The 25,574-nt window shown below is 46.0% G+C and overlaps 1 protein-coding gene and 1 pseudogene across 1 annotated transcript in view; both read left to right on the top strand.

Moving 5' to 3' along the window:
• Nucleotides 1–14,155: 14,155 nt before the first annotated feature.
• LOC136650742 (5S ribosomal RNA) lies at nt 14,156–14,275 on the top strand (annotated as a pseudogene).
• Nucleotides 14,276–14,726: 451 nt separating this feature from the next.
• Nucleotides 14,727–25,574, top strand: part of LOC136648354 (serpin B11-like) — a 31,483-nt gene continuing 20,635 nt past the window's right edge. The window contains exons 1-2 of the mRNA XM_066624464.1: nt 14,727–14,736; nt 24,864–25,039. Coding sequence (XP_066480561.1) covers nt 14,727–14,736; nt 24,864–25,039 — 186 coding nt within the window. The remainder of the gene's footprint in view (nt 14,737–24,863; nt 25,040–25,574) is intronic.

Here is a 25,574-nt window from a genome sequence, read left to right as displayed (position 1 = left end):
ACACCAACCCAAAAAGTCTTACTGAACACGAACATCCCAATCCAAGACGCCGTACTCAGCCAGAACACCACCGTGATGAAGAACACCACCGTGTTGAAGAACGCCACCAGGCTGAACGAGAACACACCAACCCAAAAAGCCTTACTGAACACGAACATCCCAATCCAAGACGACGTACTCAGCCAGAACACCACCGTGATGAAGAACACCACCAGGCTGAACGAGAACACACCAACCCAAAAAGCTTTACTGAACACGAACATCCCAACCCAAGACGCCGTACTCAGCCAGAACGCCACCGTGATGAAGAACACCACCGTGATGAAGAACACCACCAGGCTGAACGAGAACACACCAACCCAAAAAGTCTTACTGAACACGAACATCCCAATCCAAGACGCCGAACTGAGCCTGAACGCCACCGTGATGAAGAACACCACCGTGATGAAGAACACCACCAGGCTGAACGAGAACACACCAACCCAAAAAGCTTTACTGAACACGAACATCCCAACCCAAGACGCCGTACTCAGCCAGAACGCCACCGTGATGAAGAACACCACCGTGATGAAGAACACCACCGGGCTGAACGAGAACACACCAACCCAAAAAGTCTTACTGAACACGAACATCCCAATCCAAGACGACGTACTCAGCCAGAACGCCACCGTGATGAAGAACACCACCGTGATGAAGAACACCACCAGGCTGAACGAGAACACACCAACCCAAAAAGCTTTACTGAACACGAACATCCCAACCCAAGACGCCGTACTCAGCCAGAACGCCACCGTGATGAAGAACACCACCGTGATGAAGAACACCACCGGGCTGAACGAGAACACACCAACCCAAAAAGCTTTACTGAACACGAACATCCCAACCCAAGACGCCATACTCAGCCAGAACGCCACCATGATGAAGAACACCACCCTGATGAAGAACACCACCGGGCTGAACGAGAACACACCAACCCAAAAAGTCTTACTGAACACGAACATCCCAATCCAAGACGACGTACTCAGCCAGAACACCACCGTGATGAAGAACACCACCGTGATGAAGAACACCACCGGGCTGAACGAGAACACACCAACCCAAAAAGCTTTACTGAACACGAACATCCCAACCCAAGACGCCATACTCAGCCAGAACGCCACCATGATGAAGAACACCACCGTGATGAAGAACACCACCGGGCTGAACGAGAACACACCAACCCAAAAAGTCTTACTGAACACGAACATCCCAATCCAAGACGACGTACTCAGCCAGAACACCACCGTGATGAAGAACACCACCGTGATGAAGAACGCCACCAGGCTGAACGAGAACACACCAACCCAAAAAGCCTTACTGAACACGAACATCCCAATCCAAGACGACGTACTCAGCCAGAACACCACCGTGATGAAGAACACCACCGGGCTGAACGAGAACACACCAACCCAAAAAGCTTTACTGAACACGAACATCCCAACCCAAGACGCCGTACTCAGCCAGAACGCCACCGTGATGAAGAACACCACCGTGATGAAGAACACCACCAGGCTGAACGAGAACACACCAACCCAAAAAGTCTTACTGAACACGAACATCCCAATCCAAGACGCCGAACTGAGCCTGAATGCCACCGTGATGAGACCCACCACCATGATGAGGCCCACCACCGGGATGAAGTAGAACACCCTAACCCAAAACGCCGTTCTGAACATGAGAATCCCAACCCAAGACGCCATCCTGAGCCAGAACGCCACCGTGATGAAGCCCACCACCGTGATGAAGAACACCACGAGGCTGAACGAGAACACACCAACCCAAAAAGCTTTAATGAACACGAACATCCCAATCCAAGACGACGTACTCAGCCAGAACGCCACCATGATGAAGAACACCACCGTTATGAAGAACACCACCGGGCTGAACGAGAACACACCAACCCAAAAAGCTTTACTGAACACGAACATCCCAACCCAAGACGACGTACTCAGCCAGAACGCCACCGTGATGAAGAACACCACCGTGATGAAGAACACCACCAGGCTGAACGAGAACACACCAACCCAAAAAGTCTTACTGAACACGAACATCCCAATCCAAGACGACGTACTCAGCCAGAACGCCACCGTGATGAAGAACACCACCGGGCTGAACGAGAACACACCCACCCAAAAAGCTTTACAGAACATGAACATCCCAATCCAAGACGACATACTCAGCCAGAACGCCACCGTGATGAAGAACACCACCGTGATGAAGAACACCACCAGGCTGAACGAGAACACACCAACCCAAAAAGCTTTACTGAACACGAACATCCCAACCCAAGACGCCGTACTCAGCCAGAACGCCACCATGATGAAGAACACCACCGTGATGAAGAACACCACCGGGCTGAACGAGAACACACCAACCCAAAAAGTCTTACTGAACACGAACATCCCAATCCAAGACGACGTACTCAGCCAGAACACCACCGTGATGAAGAACACCACCGTGATGAAGAACGCCACCAGGCTGAACGAGAACACACCAACCCAAAAAGTCTTACTGAACACGAACATCCCAATCCAAGACGACGTACTCAGCCAGAACGCCACCGTGATGAAGAACACCACCGTGATGAAGAACACCACCAGGCTGAACGAGAACACACCAACCCAAAAAGCTTTACTGAACACGAACATCCCAATCCAAGACCACATACTCAGCCAGAACGCCACCGTGATGAAGAACACCACCGTGATGAAGAACACCACCGGGCTAAACGAGAACACACCAACCCAAAAAGTCTTACTGAACACGAACATCCCAATCCAAGACGACGTACTCAGCCAGAACGCCACCGTGATGAAGAACACCACCAGGCTGAACGAGAACACACCCACCCAAAAAGCTTTACAGAACATGAACATCCCAACCCAAGACGCCATCCTGAGCCAGAACGCCACCGTGATGAAGCCCACCACCGTGATGAGGCCCACCACCAGGCTGAAGTAGAACACCCTAACCCAAAACGCCGTCCTGAACATGAGAATCCCAACCCAAGACGCCATCCTGAGCCAGAACGCCACCGTGATGAGGCCCACCACCGTGATGAAGAACACCACCAGGCTGAACGAGAACACACCAACCCAAAAAGCTTTACTGAACATGAACATCCCAACCCAAGACGCTGTACTCAGCCAGAACGCCACCATGATGAAGAACGCCACCGTGATGAAGAACACCACCGTGATGAAGAACACCACCAGGCTGAACGAGAACACACCAACCCAAAAAGCTTTACTGAACACGAACATCCCAATCCAAGACGACGTACTCAGCCAGAACGCCACCATGATGAAGAACACCACCGTGATGAAGAACACCACCAGGCTGAACGAGAACACACGAACCCAAAAAGTCTTACTGAACACGAACATCCCAATCCAAGACGCCGTACTCAGCCAGAACGCCACCGTGATGAAGCCCACCACCGTGATGAGGCCCACCACCAGGCTGAACGAGAACACACCCACCCAAAAAGCTTTACAGAACATGAACGTCCCAATCCAAGACGCCATCCTGAGCCAGAACACCACCGTGATGAAGCCCACCACCGTGATGAGGCCCACCACCAGGCTGAAGTAGAACACCCTAACCCAAAACGCCGTCCTGGACATGAGAATCCCAACCCAAGACGCCATCCTGAGCCAGAACGCCACCGTGATGAAGCCCACCACCGTGATGAAGAACACCACCAGGCTGATCGAGAACACACCCACCCAAAAATCCTTACTGAACACGAACATCCCAATCCAAGACGACATACTGAGCCAGAACGCCACCGTGATGAAGCCCACCGCCGTGATGAAGCCCACCACCGTGATGAAGCACACCACCGGGCTGAACCAGAACACCCTAACCCAAAACGCCATTCTGAACGTGAGAATCCCAACCCAAGACGCCATCCTGAGCCAGAACGCCACCGTGATGAAGCCCACCACCGTGATGAAGAACACCACCAGGCTGAACGGGAACACACCAACCCAAAAAGTCTTACTGAACACGAACATCCCAATCCAAGACGACGTACTCAGCCAGAACGCCACCGTGATGAAGAACACCACCATGATGAAGAACACCACCGGGCTGAACAAGAACACACCAACCCAAAAAGCCTTACCGAACACGAACATCCCAATCCAAGACGCCATACTCAGCCAGAACGCCACCGTGATGAAGAACACCACCATGATGAAGAACACCCTAACCCAAAACGCCGTCCTGAACACGAACATCCCAATCCAAGACGCCGTACTGAGCCTGAACGCCACCATGATGAAGGCCACCACAGTGATGAACCGGAGCACCCCAACCCAAAAAGCCTTAGTGAACATGAACATCCTAATCCCAGAAGACGCTCAGAACCAGGACACAGAAGCCAAATATGTCATTGTGAACCAGAACACTCAAAACCTGAATCTGAACACCACAGCCAAAGAGATCATCGTGAATCTGAACACCACAGCCGAAGGGACCATTATGAATCTGAACACCACAGCCGTAGGGACCATCAGAAATCTGAACAACACAGCCAAAGGGACCATCGTGAATCTGTACACCACAGCCGAAGCGACCATCATGAATCAGAGCACCCTACCCCAAGGCATCATCCTGAACCTGAAGACTCCCATCCTGAAGCTGAACACCACAACCGAAGACACCATCATGAATCTGAACACCACAGCCGAAGGGACCATCATGAATCTGACCACCACAGCCGAAGAGACCATCATGAAACTGAACACCACAGCCGAAGGGACCATCATGAATCTGAACACCACAGCCGAAGAGACCATCATGAATCAGAGCACCCTACCCCAAGGCGTCATCCTGAACCTGAACACTCCCATCCTGAAGCTGAACACCACAACCGAAGACACCATCCTGAATCTGAACACCACAACCAAAGAGACCATCATGAATCAGAGCACCCTACCCCAAGGCGTCATCCTGAACCTGAACACTCCCATCCTGAAGCTGAACACCACAACCGAAGACATCATCCTGAATCTGAACACCACAACCAAAGAGACCAGCATGAATCAGAGCACCCTACCCCAAGGCGTCATCCTGAACCAGAAGACTCCCATCCTGAATCTGAACACCACAACCAAAGACGACATCCTGAAGCAGAGCACCCTAACCCAAGTCGTCATCCTGAACCAGAAGACTCCCATCCTGAATCTGAACACCACAGCCGAAGAGACCATCATGAATCTGAACACCACAGCCGAAGGGACCATCATGAATCTGACCACCACAGCCGAAGAGACCATCATGAAACTGAACACCACAGCCGAAGGGACCATCGTGAATCTGTGCACCACAGCCGAAGAGACCATCATGAACCAGAGCATCCTACCCCAAGGCGTCATCCTGAACCTGAACACTCCCATCCTGAAGCTGAACACCACAACCAAAGACACCATCCTGAATCTGAACACCACAACCGAAGAGACCATCATGAATCAGAGCATCCTACCCCAAGGCGACATCCTGAACCTGAAGACTCCCATCCTGAAGCTGAACACCACAGCCAAAGACGACATCCTGAAGCAGAGCACCCTAACCCAAGTCGTCATCCTGAACCAGAAGACTCCCATCCTGAATCTGAACACCACAGCCGAAGAGACCATCATGAATCTGAACACCACATCCGAAGGGACCATCGTGAATCTGACCACCACAGCCGAAGAGACCATCATGAAACTGAACACCACAGCCGAAGGGACCATCGTGAATCTGAACACCACAGCCGAAGGGACCATCATGAATCAGAGCACCCTACCCCAAGGCGTCATCCTGAACCAGAAGACTCCCATCCTGAAGCTGAACACCACAACCGAAGAGACCATCCTGAACCAGAACATCCAAAACCCAGTGAGAGCAGAGGATCCATCCACCACCCACGTCCCTGCCCTTGTCCTGAAAGAGTAAGTTGTGAAATTTTTGTGGCATATGACATACATTAAATTTTTGATTCTTAGTGTGTTATTGCTACCTAATGGATTAATAAGATTTTCAGTACTGTATGATTCGACAAAGGGCAAGGAAAGATACAAGCTCCAGATTTACTGTTAAGACTTTTGTGCAAGCCTGGTGCTATCATGATCACAGATTCATTACATGCACGTATGTGATTTTCACCTATCTTCTGAGCAAACTGTCTGTCTCGATGTCACTTCTTAACCATTTCTGCCTCTGGCATACCGATATTCTAAAATATCCTTTAGTTGCAATAGTTTAAAATAGATGTATAAAAATGTAAAAATTGAATTAGAAAATACCTGCAGGTAAATATAAAAGACACATTACTGGGCGGTGCTTTTTCCAGGAGTGGTCCTCTTCACCCCAGCACAGTGTCTTTTCTGGGGGCTGTTTGTGGGTGTTCCCTCTGCATCTTTTTTTGACTTTGAGCCATTTGGGGAGGAAATTTTGAGTTATTTGATTTTCTCTATAAACTACTATGTGAACTTTTTTTGATGAAAAGCGGTATATAAATACTGTTAATAACAACAATATTAGAGTTCTAGTTATGCATATTTACTGAGATGAAAGCCCCATTTTGTTCAGTGGAACTTATTCTCAGGATAATTTGCTTATGATTGCAGCATTCATGTAACATCAACTACATATTGTCTCTCAAATAGTCCTTGAGAAGCCCCAGATAACGTATATCCCTAGGCAAGTTTCTCAGTTTGCCTCTTGCTGAGACCCATGCTTCTTCTTGTTAAGGTTCTTTGAAAAAAGTTTCAAAAGCAGCACCCATGCACTCCTGCTGAAGAAGCCCCATGTGATCCTCACCATCCCTCCTGATACCCAAATAGACAAAGTAAAAGAGGCTCAGAGCACAATCCTAACCCCTTATGGCAGTACTTTCCAGCACTGGCATAGCGCTGCCAATGGGACGTGTGCTGCACTGTGCAGTTGGATGTCACTCACGGAGGCCTCCTCAAAGTAAGGGAAAGTTTGTTCCCTTACCTCAGAGCTGTGTTGTCCTTATGTCAGTGCTGGGAAGCACTTAGGATTGCGCCCTCAGTTAGCTATAGTTGGAAGAAAGGGAACCTCAATGCATGCTGAAAAGCCCGATCTTATTGGGCTACTCCTGCTCGCTCAAGACTTACTGCTGACTCTGGGTGTCACAAAATGTTCCGTAAGGCACTCTGGCACCAGTAGTAAGGATGCTGGGCCAGCACTGAAGCCAGTGCCAGTTGACACTGGGCTTCAGCGCTGGAGTGACACATTGTTGGAGCACCGAGCGGTAAGTTTTCCACTGCTGGCCAGTGAGGCTTTTGGGGGCAGGGAGAAAGGAGGGGGTGGAACGAGGCTCAATAGCAGGTACAGAACCTAGGAGACCCATTGGTTCCACCATTGCTTGACCCTGAGGAGAACACTGAGGAGAACTCCAGCCACTTCCTTGAACCCATTGAATGCAGCCATAGCCATTTTGGTGCAGCTATAGCCCTAGGTGCTAGGGAAGCATAGGATTGGGCCCTTAGAGACTCTCATCCAAGTGCCATTAGAACTAATCCCCCTTTGTTCTGATTAGAATGTTCCTGATTACGAGAAATCCAAAGGGCCCCTTGATGAATTCAGCAAGATCGTTGAAACTCTTCATAGATCCAGCCCCAACTATAAGCTGAGTTTCGCCAACAAGCTTTATGGAGACTATGACATTGTCTTCGTCCAGGTAATTCTAACTTTGACCTATACAAGTGTTCTGTTTCATTGTACGAATCAAAAGCATTGCATGCTATTCAGTGGTAGCATAAACAGGTTACTCTTCTACTGCAATGGTTCTCAAACTTTGAGGGAGCTTCACTCCCTCAGTAAGTCTTTGCGGGGGAGGGGCAAGGGCAGGGAAGCAATCCCCAGGCTGGATCGCATCCCTAAGAGGGGCAAAGGGGGGTACTTGCACTTACTTGGATTCAGTGAAGGCTGCTAGAGGCTGCAGCACGTGCGGGGAGCCCAGCACAGCCCTCCACAGGGCTCCCCAAGGCTTGGAATCTTGAAACGGAGTGATTGCAATGCACCTCCTGCAAACAGGAAGTGCTTTGTGATGGTTCCATTTCAAGATTCCAGGCCTCGGGGAGCCCTGCGGAGGACTGTGCTGGGCTCCCCGCACTTCCTACAGCCAGCAGCCCTCACTGAGACTAAGCAAGTGCACGCATCCTCTTCGCCATCCATGCCTCATTCATTGCTGGGTCACAAGGGGGAAAAGCGAGGAAGATTATTTCAAGCTCAATGTGTGGTGCATAGTTCCTGTTCTACAAATTGGTCTGCCATAAAAATTCTGAGTCTGAAACCAGATGGACATAGAATCTTTGGTAGTTACAAGAAATAGGGCAACAGATATAAATGCTTCTGCTTTGCAAGGCCTTTCAGGGGGTTAGACTGCATAGCTAATCATTGGGCAGCCCGATCCACCACCTGGGCAGCGCGGCTTGCTTGCTTGCACGCTGCCTGGGCAACAGCTGTTGCAAATGTGCCATAAGGGAAGAGGTGCTGGCAGGGAGGCATGTGCCACTCAGTGCTGGGCCTCTGTGCCGGCGGCAGGAACAGAACAAGTGCCTGGCGGTAAGTGTTCTGCCAAGTGGTGGGAAGGTGTTTCTGGGTGGGGGAAGGTGGCCTGTGAAGTGATTCAGGCCCAGGAAGGGGGTGGGATTGCAGTAGATGCTGCCACTGGATACTATCCCCACCTCCCATGGCCTGACACGGGCTACTTGCATATGCACCAGCAATTTTGCTGGTGCAGATCTGAGTAGATTCATAGGGGCTGTGGGGTGCTACACAGGGTCAAGGAACCAATGTTCCCTTACTCCAAGGAGACCTTCAGCTGCTTCTGCTGCTCTGCAGGATTCAGCAGCGGCCATTTCAGTGCCACTGTACCACGGGGTGGGTGGACAGCATAGAATTGGGCCCTAAGTCTGCAAGCCTATCTACACTTTCCTAGAAGTAAAGCCTATTAAGTATAATCAGACTTACTTCTGAGTACACAGGCCTAGGATTGGGCTCTAAAATTAGGGAGTTGATTCCATATATTATTGTTGTTGCTGCTGTTGTTGCTACATTTACTTACATGGATTGTTGCTCTTGCTGTCCAGAAATTCCTGTTCTATGCTTTGAAATACTACTTGACAGAAGTGGATGGAGCAGATATTTATAACGCCCCCGAAGAAGTGAGGAGAAGGATCAACTTGTGGGTCCAGGTCCAGACGCATGGTAAGAGCATTCCACCCTGCTTCTTCTTCAAATTGAATAGAATGTCTGCATCAGGAATCATTGGTTCTTGGACAGTTGCTCTAAAAAGTTGTAGGCTCATTTTGTTAAGCAAAACGCTTTCTATCCATTTCTTTGTCAGGTAAAATCAAGGAGTTCCTCACCAAGAACAGCTTTGATTGTCTCACTCAGCTGCTGCTGGTGAATGCCCTCTACTTCAAAGGACTTTGGGAAGTGAAATTTGACAAGGCACTCACCAAAGAAGCCCCGTTTTACAGTCACACGGTGAGTTATACATCATTGTCATAGATGTCAAGTCATAGATTTTTTTGGGGGGGGGCCTTTAGTCTGATTTAGAGAACCTACCTACAGTAATAATACTATTGGTAACTTTAGGCAGAGCATAGTAGATGAAAGGATGGTCAACCACACATTTCACAGGTTCCCAAAAATCCTTGATTAGATGCAACTATTGTTTGGATCCAGTCCTATCACTTTCAGTTACACTAAAGACGCGTGGCTAACTTTTGCTGAATCAGTGTTGACACATTTAAGAGAATGAGACTCTGCTGTCCTCTTGTCAGGGCCAGTCAATGACTACATGCTGATCCGAGGCAGTAGTGTCTAGTGGTTAGCACACTCACTTTCTTCCTTCTCCCTTCTCTCCTGTTTGGATATACTGCTGAATGGGGAAGGGGTGAAAAAGTCCCAAACCATGAAAGCACACAGAGAGAAAATACAGGAAAATTCAGACCACACCCCTCTTTCTCTAAGAGATTCTTGGAATGCTGAATTATTTAGCCTTAGAGGAGCAAAAAGGATAATTTACCGCTTCATGGGAATTTCAACAGAGAGATCCCACAACCTTTTCTAGACTTTGGTTCTTTCCTACCAATCTTGCACATCCTACTTCTTTCGATGGGGCTTCTATAAAATAAATGTCTCAAAACATTTCTATTTAGTCTTGTGTGTGAGAGAGATGTATCTGCCTGCCTCCTGAGCCTCTGTTTGTCCTTATTTTGTTTTTATTTATTGTTTTATTGTTGTTTATATTGTGGTGTTTGCATTTGTTTTTTGTTTTGCTTAAAGTCTAAAATTGTAAACTGCCTTGGGCATCTACTCCAGCAGAGGAAAGGTGAGGTATAAATCTTTTAAATGAAATAAATAAGAAATACCTGATGGATTGTGCCAGGTTTCCCCCCCCCCCCACTTTCTGGCATACAGGGATGATCACTTTGTTTTCATTGGAAGTTGCTTCTATTGGCTCAGATTACTAGTCCATCTAGATCAGTATTTGTCACTGAAAATTGGCAATGGCTCTTCAAGGCTTCAGATAGGAATATTTCCTAAGTGACATGGAGATGCCAGGAACTGAAACAGGGACCTTCTGCATGCAGATACTTAGGCACTGAGGTCCCTCTCCCAATTCAACCTTCCAAAACTGCTGTTCTTTTGTGTATTTGAACTCCAGTATACAGTGGAAAAATAGATGAAAATGACATCATAAGTAAACAAGAAATGACTTTCTGTTTGAATTTTTTTTTTACTTAGGGAAATAAAACTGTTCAGCTGATGCACACGACAGGTTTCTTCAACACAGCAACAATTGTGTTAAGCAAAGAGCAGGCAGAGCTACTTGAGATTCCCTACAGAGGCAAACAACTGAGCTTGTATATACTACTGCCAAAAGATGACAGTTATGATTCTCTTCGGAAGGTAATGTCTATTTTTGTTCCAATGATAATATCCATGGTTTGTCACTAGCCCTGAATTCTCTCTGGCTACCTAAACTGATGGTAGAAAAGTATGGATTACTTTTCACAAGCTATTTATTTTTCATACATCCACCTTTGCTTGGCAATGAGTTTGAATCTGATTTCCTCTTGAGTTGAAATATCATAATTTCTGTTTCTTCCCCCAGCTGGAAGATGGACTTACCCATGAGCAATTGCTGAGCTGGTGCGATGAACTGAGATATGAAGAGGTGCATGTGGCCATTCCCAAGTTCAGCATGGAGAAGGGCCTGGATGCAATCCATTATTTAGATCTGCCCTGTCTGTCTGATCCAGAGCAAGCTGATTTCGCTAGGGCGACAACAACTGAAGGTGTAGCCCTGACACATCTTTTCCACAGTACTGTTATTGAGGTTGATGAGGAGGGTGGAGCGGTAGAAGAGGCCTCATTTTTCCCCAAGACCAAGGATCTTCGGGAACCTAAGGAATTAACGGCTAACCATTCTTTCCTCTTCTATGTTCTGCATAAACCCACCAGTAGTATTCTTATCTTAGGTAGAATGTCTAATCCAGAGTAAAGCAAACAGTTCTGACTTGTGCAAGAAAATCAAGGAACACGAATACGGAAAACACTTTTCAAAAGAAATCATTCTTTTTCTTTTTCTTTGTCTCACACTCTGCAATGCCAATCATTGCACAGAACTGAGCAAAGGAACTGTTTGGTGGCGGGTCTAACCTGCAGATGCCTGAATGGATTTTTATCCTATCTGTCTTTAATTTCCTTCTCCAGCACTTTTAGAGCAAGTAATCTTGGTTAAAAATATCTTCTCCCCCCCCCCCCAGTTATGGACTTTGTCCTAGCTCTTCAACTTCAAGTCTTTATATTATAGCTCATTAAGGGTGCAATCCTAACCCCTTATGTCAGTGCTGTCCAGCACTGGCATAGCAGTGCCAATGGGACATGTGCTGCAGCCTGCAGTTGGGTGTCACTCACAAAGGTCTCCTCAAAGTAAGGGAATGTTTGTTCCCTTACCTCAGAGCTGCATTGCCCTTATATCAGGGCAAAAAACCATTCTCGACTGTATCTTTTGTAATCAATCGTGTAATCATTTGCATGATGACCCCTAACTTGTCTTTTCTACTGAAAAGCTTTTCTATGAAGCATGTCCTCCTTTCAAATTTAAGAAAACAACCACAGTGCTGACTCTGGACATGTTTACATCAGAAGCAAAAATCCAGATGTGGTCCATCGCCAGCTCTTTTTAGAAAAGTGATACATGAACATTGAAACAAGAGGCTGGAAAATGTTGTAACTCTCCATGTTGTTTCATGATACAGTCTGCCTGAGTAATCGAAATACCTGAATTAAGAGCATTCCGTGTCTACTCACTATTCCATGTATACTCACAAAAAAGTCCATTAAATTCAGTGGAACTTACTTCCAGGTAAACATGTATAGGATTGCACCCCAAGTTATAAATTGCAATCTGGCTGTTCTTTTTAAAAGTGTAAATGTGGACAATGAAAAATGTGTTTATGTAGCACATGAAGCTTTTGCTTTTTTTGAAACGTATGTAACTCCTCTATGGCTTTTTTTTTCCTACTTGAACTGTAACTGCACAAGATCTTAATAAACAAAGCATTTAATAAAAATTGTGGTTTTGTAGTTTTTGCCAATACAGGATATAATGTAGACTTGAGTATGAGTTCTCAAACAGTATATATACAGGTTGAGTACCCTGCACAGATGCAACAGAGCAATGCTTCACAGATGTAGCCGCAGCTGAGCAGCAAATGCACAGCATATACCTTGGCAACCAAGTGATGTGGCACAGATCTGCCCCCAGACCAGCACACCGGTCTGCAAAGCTGCCTTCCAAGCCAAACCAAGGCATCAGCGCCACTTCCATGAAAGTAAGCGCACAGGCACAGCCTGACACATTCAGCTAAGCCACGCCAGCCCCTAATCTTAGACATATCTGCCTAGGAGTGTTGCAAGGCCAAACAGCCAACCAAATAAGCAACTCAGAATGACTCGGTACACAAGGATGAAAGTTCACAGGTTTTTATTGAATTGTATACAATTAGTCCATGGGACTCACATCCAGAGCATGGACATTGTCCATGGACCTGTGGGTTTTCCCCTTTATACTTTACAGTCCTGAAGGTTTGACATCATAAATGGAGCTCAGTTTTCAATAGGACATAGATACATACCATTTACATACAAGACGGAAAATAGGTGGGCAACAAGTGAGCAAAAGCATTGATTGGCTCTTATTTACATACAGGTGGGGTTTCATCTCAAAACTTTGCCAAAGTTACACAATTTCCAACAATTTCCAAAACCAGTAGTGTTCACTGTAACATCATTTTATTCAACACTGACCCCTACTCACATTTATTAATCTAATTATGGACCTCTTTGAGAAAATATGTTTTCATACCATCCCTATTAAAGAGAACACACAAACACTTAAATATGGGTGTAAAGACCCTAATTTGGCAGAACTTCTAACCCATTTATTGACCTCTTCTTTTAAATCCCTTTTAATTAAATGGCTTTGCTTATGCTACTCATCTGCATCTTCTCTTCTGGGTTTAGCATATTTCCTGTGTGAACCAATCTTTTAAACTTCCTTTTAACACTTTCACTGTTATGCTTAAGGCTTCAACTAGTTTTTGTGACCTTCCTACACTCCAACACTTCCAAGCCAACAGCACTCTGCATATGGAATTTCCCCAGACAACTCCTTGCTCTGTTAACCTTCAAACACATTACATAAACTGTTTGAGACACTCCTGTTCTAACCCCCCTCTCTTATCTCTGTTGCATTCACACAGAGGCTCTTTCTTAAGGATGGTCTTGTTTATCACAGCTAGCTGTTTTGAACTCCCTTCTGCAAATGTCTGCCCTTGCCAATTTAGGATAAAGATGTTTATAATACTAAACTCTTTAAAATCAAGCATTCTGATTCTCTAAAACTTTCTTAATTACTAATATATCTCTATTCTATTTATATTGATTACACCTTTAAAAGCAAAGACTAAATATTTATACTTGTTTTTCCTTCTTTTGAAACTTGGAAGAGTAAACAAGTTGGCACCTGGCATGTTGCCCAAACCTGTGCGTTTGCCAAATAACTCTTCTTCACTGATGCAGCAACTGTTACCCTGCAGATGCCTGATCTCGTCTGATCTCAGAAGCTAAGCAGGGTCAGGCCTGGTTAGTACTTGGATGGGAGACCGCCTGGGAATACTGGGTGCTGTAGGCTTATACCATAGTCTTTCGAGACTGAAGATTGCCAACCATTACATCTTCTTCACTGATAACTTTGCAAATAACTTATCTTCGCTGTTGTCCTACTCCTTTCTAAACTCATAAATGTATCACTTCTGTGAAAATAACAAACTCCCCAAAATTCCTTCTCTCAAGCAACTTGTCTTGTTTGATTTTTCAAGCTGGTTAGTGTTTGTTTCTATAAATCAAGCAGCTCTCTCCCTTCTTATGCATTTACTATAGAATTAAACTAATTCTTAGTACTTTGTTTATACTCTATTGGGCTATCCAGGTTTAGGGTCAGAGGTCACCTTGCCTCAGGAGGAACCTCTCTGGAATGCAATGGAACCTGTCACTGAGGAGAACCAGAGAGGACCAATTCAGTATCAGACTATGTGATTGAGGAGACGTGGGAGGGTGCATTGCCCCCAAGCCCCATTGCCACCATGTCCACAGGTGGGTAGCCAGCATAGAGCCCACACATGCCACCATCCACTATATACCTCTGTGCCCACATAGCCCCACTCACAAGGCATCCACTGCATCATCAACAGAGTGCCCACCGATGACCCCTGGGTGGCCACACATGGCTAAAATACCCTGACACACGCCATACTTGAACATATGCTAGCATGCTATCAAGTCACCTGTCGAAAGTGTTGCCATCCCCATGCCATGGTAACCTTGCCTCCTTACCTTGAGGAGGTCTCTGTTACTGCCCGCCCCCACAGGATGCAGCATACGCCCGGTTGGCATGGCTGCATCAGAACTGGAAAGTTGAATAGGATTGGGCCCTGTTGCCTGGGCCTGGCCCCAGTGACCTCGGCTTCCTCAGGAATAAGGGACTCCTCGGGAGTAGGGGAGCAGAGCAAGTATGCTCTGGATCTGGCCCCCAGGCAGGAGGTCTCCTGGGGAGAAAGGGCCTGAGATCTCAAGAGATCTCAGGCTGGTCACATGGCCAGAAAGGGTGGGCCTGGTTGGGCTGGCTTCATAAGGAGCCTGGCAGGCATAGGAAGCAGTTCCTCCTGCTTAGGGAGGGTGGCTTGGGGAGGCGAAGGTGGCCCATAGCCTATCCTGCTGCCCTTACCCAACCCTGAAGGGGTCAGAGAAGCTTTGACCAGCAATGCCCAGCCCCTAGCTCCTGGAGGGGAAGATGCCTGTCTCTCTTGGAGGGTGCAGGTGTGTTGCAGGTTGTCGGACATGCTGGCTCCCTATGTTGGGGAGCCCCCCCAGCTGGACCAAAGAGCTGCCACCAGCACCAAGCCAACCACTGAGGCTTCCCAGCTGCAGGGTGGCACTCATGTGACTCTAGGGGAATTAATTGCCCCTCTGCTGTGACAGTGCCACCCCTCAACCTAAAGACTGTAAGCAGGGTGAGTCCCTGTGATGTAACAAGACCCCCTCATGAATGTAAAAATCCTTGACCAAATTAAACCATCTATCTCAGCCTCTCTTTTGCACTCAATGTCTTCTTCCTTGCTGCAGTAAGTTTGTGAGGGCTCTCGGCACATGGAAGGAAACCAGTGGCGTCGCCAGGGGGTGCAGGGTGTGGGCCACACCAGGCAATGCCCTGGGGGGGGGGTGACATGCTAAAACTGTGGCATTAGGAGCTACTTTGTCATGCCATACACTGTTGGATGCGGGATGTCCAGAGTGCCATGCAAAAAAACAGAATTAAAATCGCTCCTTTCCTTCAAAAGTTATGGCCAAAAGACCGGAAGGAAAAAAATGCATGAATCCCTATGGAAAGTGAAAGTGAGATGTATCACGTGTTTATTTGTGAGTAGGCGTACTTGTCATAGTCCATCGGAAAAGGCAGGCTGAGAGGAATCCAACGACACCAGAATGGTCCCGATCCAATGAATGCAGCCCCCCCAAAAAACACCCGAGGAGGTCCCTGCCTCCCTTCCAGCTGTGCCTATTGAGCCAGAAGTGAAGCCACGTGGCTGTGTTTATTCGTGAGCAGGTGAACTTGTCTTCGTTGGAAAGGGCAGGCTGAGAGGATTCCAACAATGTCTGAATGGTCCTCATCCAATGAATGCAGCCCCCCAAAACACCTCCCAGCTGCGATTCTATGGAGCCCTATGGAAAGCAAACTCAGCCACATGGTCGCATTTACTTGTGAGTAGGCAGACGTGCCTTGGCTGATGGTCAGGCCAGGCATTGGGGAATGTGAGGACACCAGAATGGTCCCGATCTAATGGAGCTGGAGTGTAACAAATGCTCCAGAAGGCAGTGTCCGTCCATCCCCACTAAAAAGGACAAAAGTGTGGCTTGAACTGGTAAGGGGCATGTTTTCTATTTTGCACTTGCAAGGCCAGGAGGGTCTTTATATGGATATGCCTGAAATAGAAGAACTTTAAACTGGGCACTGGGAGGGCTGGAAATCTCACTGATTCTTTTTGGGGGGTTGTTATTGCAGGCAGACTACAGAGTAAACTCCATTGACCACTATGGGACTTACTTCAGAGTAGACATGCATAGGATTGCGCTCACAGGCTGCAATCCTACCCTCAGAGTAAGCCCCATTGACCACAATAGGACTTATTTCAGAGTAGATTCACTTGGTGGAATAGGACTGGCTCCCCTTTATTTAATTATTTCTTTTATTTTAATGTAATTATTATTATTTATTTTACTTTGCTTGATGATGTTACTTTTGGCCATGACATCACTTCCAATGGGTCCTGGACAGATTGTCATTCTAAAAAGTGGGTCCCAGTGCTAAAAGTTTGAGAACTGCTGCAATAAGGTGTTAGTAAGTTGACACAGGGTGGGTGGGTGTGAAAACTCTACAAGTTTTCAAAATCACTACAATCAGAATTTGGAGGAATAATACAATCATGTTATATATCAATCAATGCGTAATTTCTGTAAACCGCTTTGTGAACTTTTAGTTGAAAAGCGGTATATAAATACTGTTAATATATAAATACTGTTAATTTCATGCAGAATGCAATGAAACAAACCACATTGAAATATCTGTGTTCTAACAAACGGTACAGCCAAAAAACCAGTTGGGGTGGGGTGATGGTACATCACCACGCCCCCCATCTGGGGCGTTCCCTGCCCACTGCATGGGGTGACGCGCAGGCCTCCTGCACCGGGTGACGCGAACCCTAGTGATGCCACTGAAAGAAACCCCACTCCCTGGGGAGGAGGGGTGAACCCCGGCCATGGATATGACAAGTCCTCAGCCAAGTTTGACCTACAAGGTCTGATTAAGTTATGACCCAGGCAGGGAACACCAGTTCATCAGAGGAGATTTGCACATGCCTGGTAATTCATTTAATGCAGAGCCTCATTGTATGTCCCCATTGTATGCTCTGTAAGTACACTGGTACAATGTGCACCCAGGTAACAAATCTTTGGCATGCTAACACATGTAAAATTCTTCAAGCAGCAGCAGCAACCACAGCAAATACAATCATGTCTCTGAGATTTCTCTCACTCAGGCTGTCCCAATGTGACAGGCTGCAAATCATTGTTTCTCAGAAGGATGCTGTACATCAGATGTTCTCACAAGACAGGCTGTTGGAGATTCAGAAATAACTCCCCCCACAATAATTGACAAGTTCTATGCTTTTCTTAGCCATTCATTCACTCAGAAAACAAATATATTTGTAAACTATATCTATTATAATCAGGTCTGGTTGTGCAAGGTCCAGAGAGAGTCCAGGATACACATTAGCAAACCGTTTGCACTGGTGTGCCAAGTGCACCAGTTCTGCTCACAGTAATTTCCACACACCCCTTCTGTTAGTATATGAAGTGCCCCAGCTTCAGACCACTCCATGCTTTTTCCTTAAGTACACCATGCATGCTGGCTCTCACTTATTAGACTGCCATGCTTACTAGACTCCCTCACACACCCTGCTCCAATCCAACACACAGATTTGTCTGACCCTGTTTCCCTTCCTCTGCCTCATTCCTCTATCCCTGTTCATCTCTTCTCCTTCCCATGCCATCACTGCCATGCCTTTTGAAAAGGCAGAGAATGAGAGGAAGAAGTGTGGGGAGGAATAGAGTAGCAATGTGGCATGTTACTGGAAGAGCTTGCTTGCTTGCTTGCTTGCTTGCTTGCTTGCTTATTTATTTATTTATTTATTTATTTATTTATTTAAAAGTTTTCTATAACACCCTTTCCCCCAAAGTACCAACTTTGGAATGCCCAAAAATTCATATACAAGACTGTAAAAAGGAGAAATCAGCATTAAAAGAAAGTGCATAGGACAATAATACAAAAGCAGCAATGAATAAGACATCAGAGCTCCCAGAAAACAGCAGCACAAATCACTAGCCAAACAAAAACAGGAAAAACAACCAGCAGAAAGTAAAGTGGGAAAGTCAGTCCAAAGAAAACAGTTGTTAGCCCCCATCAAAGGACCAACAGGGAGGGCATAGATCTCAACTCAGAGCCCAATCCTGTGCTCGGTGGCACGGCTTCATGCCACTGAGCACTGTCACAAACATGATGTAAGGCACATTTGCAGGCCTCTCCGCTGGGCTCCCACCTGTGCTAGCCCAGTGCCGACCGGTGCTGGGCTAGCACGGGGTGGTGGCCCTGTCTCCGCAGCTTGGCGGTCTCATGGACTGCCAAGCTGCAGTACAGTAAGCGGGGGCAGGGAGGAGACGTTCCAGGGAGAGGGGCGGCCGGCAGGGAGTGGAGAGAGGGCAGGGGGAGGCGTGTTGCAGTGGTGTGACGCGGGGAGGGGGGCAGGCTGGAGGAGTGCCAGGGGAGGGAGGGAGGCAGGTCTGCTCTGCAGGTTCCAAGGTGCTTATGAAGGGCTCGGCGCCCTACACGAGTGCCTTTAAAGTGAGTAGGCCCATTGTGGGGCTGCTTACCTTACCCAAGGGAATGGGATGAAAGTCCCCTTCTCCCGAGGCACCTCCTGCGGTAGCCCGGGAGGTGTGGGATGCGGCGGCAGTTGTCCTCGGTGCTGCCGAGGCTGGGTGCCCTGGGCAGCTCAGGATTGGGCTGTCACTTGGGAGGCCTCATCCTTGCCACCCATTTCACCTCAGGTATAGGAAGCACCTGCAGGAGGGCCTCCCAGATTATCTCGGGGATGAGCCTGGATAACTTTCAGCCCATGCCTTTGGGTCCACGTGGACTTGTGTCAGCCAAAGAGTTGGTGCAGCAATGGAGAAATAAAGATGTGTGGACCCCGGCAGATCAGAAACCACCTTCAGTCCAGGTTTTAAAATCTAGGTTGTGCTGGTTTGGCCATAAAATGCGTATGAATAGCCCCTGCTTAGTCAAAAAAGTATATGATGCCAGAATTCCTGGAAAAAGATTGAGAGGAAGACAAAAAAAAAATGGTTTTTTAAAAAAAGTTGATAACATGGCTGTTGACAATACACAGAGAGTGAGAGCGTGAGTGCTGGTGCAGATCCATTGGGGACCACGGCACAGTGGAGTAGATGAGAAATTTTTTTTTTTTTCTTCCCAGCACTGGCCCTGACATTGGGCCACTGTACTGTATTTGCCAGCAGGGGACAGAATTGGTCTGTCAGTCTGGTTCTCTTCCTAGTATCCTTCTAACAGTTATTGAAGACGTTCTTATTTCGCTAAGCTTTTCCCACTAGTTTTTGAACAGTCTCTGCCCTTTGAATCTCAGTGTGGATTTCGTTTGCACTATAATTTCATTGTTATTTTTTTTGTATTTGTTTTTATTGGATTTTATTGTGTTTTGTTGGTATATGTTGCCAACATAAATTATATATATAATTTAATATAATTAAACATAATTATATATATATGGGGATAAGGTGGGCTATAAATGTTTAGGTAAATGGAAATACAGAAATATATCCTAAGATCACACCTAGAAACTGAACTCTGTAGCCTTACAGAGTCAAGCACTATCTGAAAGAAAGAATTGAAGCTCTTATTTGTTTGGTTCCTTGCAGCTATGAGTCAATGATATACACCTGCTTGAAAGTCAAATATTCCTGGGTGTGGACCATCCCATAGGATTGGTGAATTCTCTATTACCATTATTATTTTATTTATTTATTTATGTCCACAAGGTGTTGTACATAAATCAAAATTAAAACTTGGACCCTGCCCTTAATCGGATATTCAGCAGGGATATTCAAATTTACACATTTACATTTACACAATGTTACGTGCATTGCAATCTTATCCCCCCCCCCTTTCCCAAAGTATGGGTCATGCATGAAATGGATTTTAGGAGCAAGAAGGAGTGCTGGTGAGCTTGCCATCTGTTTTGGAAAGGTTAGTTTCCAGAGTCTGTATTGTTGTCCTTTGATGAGTATAGATTGAAAGGAAATAGTCCCAAATACATTGCTGGCGATGTTAATTCTGGCAGACACAGTGAACTTGAATTGTGCTGCTTACAGCCTAATCCTAACTAAATTCCTTTGTGGCAATGCAGCTGCCCCTTGCCCTGGAGCAATGTCCCCTTGCCCCTGGGTAAGCCTCAGCAGCTGCACGGGCCAATTCGGACACGTACCAACAGTATCGGTGGTGCAAGTCAGAGCTGATCCATGTCAGTAGATCAGGCCTGGAAAATGGGATCGGCTGCAGCGTGCACTTGCACCACCAATCTGCCCATCCTGGGACTTTTCTGCACACTTCTGAATGGACATGTGAAAACTAGCAGTCATGCAGCTGATGTCTCTGCAAGTTTACTTAGAAGTAAATCACACAGTAGTCAGTGGGACAGACACCTGGGTAAATGTGCAGAGGATTGCAGGCTTAGATGCCTTTTATATTTTGAAAAGATATTTTTTATCCCATTTTTCCATTTTTAAATGTGTTGCCAACTATTGCAAGCTGTTCCAAATCTAAGCTATGTTTTTAAATGAAGCACAGTAACTTCAAAATTAGAAGCAATATAAGAAAGCACTCTAATGAAATTGTTTCAAGCTGATTTCTTTGTTTTTCTTGTATAGTCTCGGAGCGGCAAGACTATGCAGATTTGATTTTCCTGAAACTATTGCTACACTACTGGAGATCAGGAATGACCAAGTCAGGGGAGCCAGCAAGAAGAACATATGCAGAGACAGAGCAGCATAAGTGGGGAAAATGGAACCAGGTGGAGCGGACGTTGGGATGGAAGAGCAGACCTGGAATTAAATAGCATGCAGGGGTAATGGGTTGCTTATTTGCAGGTCACTTAAAACACTTGTTTCAATCTTTTTTGCTTTTACTGAAAAAGTGTGTCTTTTTCTAAATATAAATGTAGTGAGAGTGACATCAATTTGTTTTCAAGTGCCCTTACTATAACAAAGTCTAATTATATAGCCTAAACGTGCAGGAATCACTGGACTAAATAGACAGACAGCATTATAATTTCTGTATGTCAAAATTAAATGTAATTAATACATACCTTTGGGAGTGATGCAGATTTTGTATTACAATGCTTCTCAGGTCATGCCAGGTCAATATCAGCTGCACAGCACTGGAATCAACTCCAAGAGAGTGAAGATAAATGTTACATTCACTGATCATTAACTGTGATTACTAGAAGCAATCTTTCAGTCCAGTCCTAATCCCTGCCACCAGCATGATACAGCCTTGCCAAAAATATGCATGCTTGGTGTGTGTGTGTGTGTGGGGGGGGGGGGGAAACGGGACGCCCAAAGGAAAAAAGGAGGCCAATAAATGTTTTTTTTTACTTACTTGCTTGTCTCCACATAAGCTTTGGGGTACCTATTGATCTCCTTGGATATATGCCACCTATTTTGGTGGTCCATGTCTGAAGACGGAAAGAGGGTGGGAATGTTTTAAAAAGTAGGGATAAGATTTGGCATAAACCACATCTTCCTGACTTCTCTCCACTTCAGTTCCTCCCCTGGAATGCCCAGTTCCAACTTGCCTTGCCCATAATCTGTTCCCCGGTGCTAGCTTAGCTACTTTGGAAAGATTGCCAGCATTTGCGGCAGGCTGGCACCGGCTGCAAAATGCCTTCTTACAACAGTGGGAACTCCTACAACAGTGGAATTCTTATGACCCTAGGCCAGTGTTTCTCAAATTGTGGGTCGGGACCCACTAGGTGGGTCATGAACCAGTTTCAGGTGGGTCCCCATTTATTTCAATATTTTATTTTTAATATATTAGACTTGGTGCTACTACCATGGTATGTGACTGCATTTGGAGAAAGGCTACAGATCTGTACTTTTAACAGGCTACTGTGTATATGCTTTTAACCAGGGGTGTTCAAACTTTTTGGCAGGAGGGCCACATCATCTCTCTGACACTGTGTCGGGGGCCAAGAAAAAAAAAGAATTAATTTGCATTTCAAATTTGAATAAATTTACATAAATGAATATACAGGTCCAGCCTTGTTATACATGGATTTTTTATACATGGATTTGACTCAACACAAATGGCCCCTGCAAATGAGAAAGAATGTGTTGATCCCTGGAGAAGGGGAAAAAATGCACCCCTTTAAAATAACAGTTTAAAAAACTGCTTTTTACTGTTGCAGAGAGACAGTCATACAAGTGACTACAGGTATAACCTAAGTATCCACAGATTTTTCTATCTCAAAGCTGATGAGAAGGGCCCTTTAAATTAAAGGAAAACAGTTGTTTAATGCCAGAGAAGGCAGTGGACTGACAATCCATCAATCATTCTCTGCAGACTTCACTCCTCCCTTCCCCCTGAGTATTTGAAAGAAGGCTAAATAGCAGGGATTATCACCTGCTCCATTCTTTCCCCCTCCTGGGACTCCTGGTGAAGGGAGGGATTGCTGTCTCCTAGTGAAGCCTGAAGAGAGACTGATGGCCTCTGTGTGCATTATAAAGGTCATCAAGGCTGTTTTTAAATCACCAGAGCAAAAAAACTTTGTTTTTTAAATTGATTTGCTATAGTGCGTTTTTTGCCATCCATGTGAGTGCTTGGAACGGAACCCATGCGAATAATGAAACTCAACCTGTATTAAAGATGGAACTTATATGAATGAATGAAGGTCTTGCAATAACTCAAGGCCTATAAAAGGCCTTGCACAAGGCAAGGCCAGCCTTTCCTTTGGTGCCACTGCTGCATCACGGATGTAAACAGCAAGCAGTGGAGGGAGCCCTCATCCCACAGCTCACACAAGAGGTTGAACAGTTGGCCATCACGCTGAGATCAGTTGTTTCGGGCCAGCACGGTCTCCAGCAAGTTTCTAGAGGGCCAGAGGCTCATTGGAGACTGGGGACTCCTCGCGGGCCAGATTTGGAGTCCTCGAGGGCGGCAATTGGCCCCAAGTCCGGGGTTTGGGCACCCCTGCTTTTAATAATGAGAGTAAATAGGACTTACTCCTGGGTAAGTGTGGGTAAGATTACAGCCTAGGATTGTTAAAAATTTTCCTTACAGATTCTCATTCTAAACAGTGGGTCCCAGTGCTAAAAGCTTCAGAACCACTGCCCTAGGCATTTTCTTCTTTAGCAGAACTCTGTTCCACTGTTGTATGTTGGGGAATAGGACTGGACTGTTTGCTGTAAAATCTGTCTCTTTCAGCACATACTTTTTGCTACAATACCATACAGCAGGGGTCTCCAAACTTTTTTGCTAGAGGGCCGCATAAAATATCTGGCACAGCGTTGAGGGCTGGGAAAAAAAATTAAATATAAAATTTATATAAATAAATTAGAGATGGAACTTAGATGAGTGAATAAATGAATGAAGGGGCTCATTCATTCAAATTCTGTGGCCCTTAGAACACCCTCCAGACTCAACCAGAGCATAGTTCCAGTCATATTCGGCCAAGTGGGCCAGAGGCTTTCAGGGGACAAGAGGCTGGCCGCGGGCCAAATTGAAGCTGGCCACAGGCCGCATATGGCCCCAGGGCCGGGGTTTGGAGACCCATGCCATACAGCAAGGAAACACTTGCTCCATGATTAACAATACTGAAGCAGTGATAAAATGTATGGCCTGAGTATTGGCATGAGGAACCTTTGCGCAAGCAGTATTTTAATAAGACATGTTTGTGTGGTGAAAATAAATTGTCATGAAAAAGTGTCATGAAACAGAGCAGAACTGTGAGAAGGGGTTGAGATCTTTTTGAAACTTTTTTCTCTTTAAAACAGCATTGAATGAGAAAGGAACTGTGCTAACACGTTCATTAGGTTTGAAGACTATAACTTAAAATGATAATTGCACAACCTTCTGTATCAAGCGACTCCAAAGTGGGCTACAAATGGGTACCTAGGTCAAAAATCTCTTCTAGTCTAATCGTATCAGATCATGCCAAGTGTCTACACAGCAGGATAGGGTGGAATTATTCAAATCTCCCCTGCACATATTTGTCTATTATACAATATTTAAAGTCATGCAAATCATTTGCAAAAGAGTGAAGGACCAACAGCAGCAAACAAATTCATAAGTAAGCAAGATAGTCCTCTATTGCACAAAATAGCTGTGTCTGCATCCTTTGGATATTAAACCACACCTATGTTCATCACCCTTTCAGGACCAAGCAGTTCCTAAGTGGTTGCGACACCGAACCTTCAAATTGCGGCTTGCTGCTGTGTTATGCTGAGAGTTCCAGAGAAGAGGTCTGCAGTTGCTGTGTTCCTCTTTCCACAGGCTCTTTGAAGACTTAGGATAACTCTTCCTCTTGGTGTTCCAGGTGTCACCAGCTTCAAGATGAGCTCTCTTAGCGCTGCCATTAGTGAATTTGGTCTATCTTATATCAGAGTGCAAGATGAGAATAAAAATATTATCTACTCCCCAATCAATGTCTTACAAGCTATGGCCGCACTCTTGAAAGGTGCCAGAGGTGAGACTGCAGCCCAAATGGAAAAGGTAGGTCTTCTACACTGTTGTGAAGTATGATACAGAGTGACTTTGAGGCAAGATGAATGAATATGGAATAACTGCAACAAACAACTTTGTTCTGATAAGTTCTATGGGTACGCTTGCACTCTTACTTGATCAAGAGAATGACTGTTCTGGAGAATGAAAGTGATGTGCTGGATGGCTCTCTGCAGTCATTGCGAGTGTGGGGAATGCAGGAAAGTTGGAAGACTCTGCAAAGTGCATGCAAGTAGGTGCCACAATGGAGTCTAGGAGGACCACTGAAACCTGCACTGGATTCTGCCCAAGTGAACACTCGAGCCTGGAGCAGAATTCTGCCTGGCATAGAATTTCCCACCAAATGGAGTTTTAAGTTGGCCAGACTAGTTGCCATCTTAATGTCTCAAGGAGGCAGTTGTGCTTGTGCTGCAAAGTTCAGTGGGTGAAACTCATGCTAGATTTGTCAGCTGCTGTCTTCAGTTCTTTTAGTGTGCTCGTATGTTTGTTTTACAGATTTTGTATGTTTTTACTATGGTTCACCACC

This window comes from Tiliqua scincoides, chromosome 4 (assembly GCF_035046505.1).
Source record: "Tiliqua scincoides isolate rTilSci1 chromosome 4, rTilSci1.hap2, whole genome shotgun sequence".
NCBI lineage: Eukaryota > Metazoa > Chordata > Lepidosauria > Squamata > Scincidae > Tiliqua > Tiliqua scincoides.
This window is presented reverse-complemented; position numbering and strand designations above follow the sequence as displayed.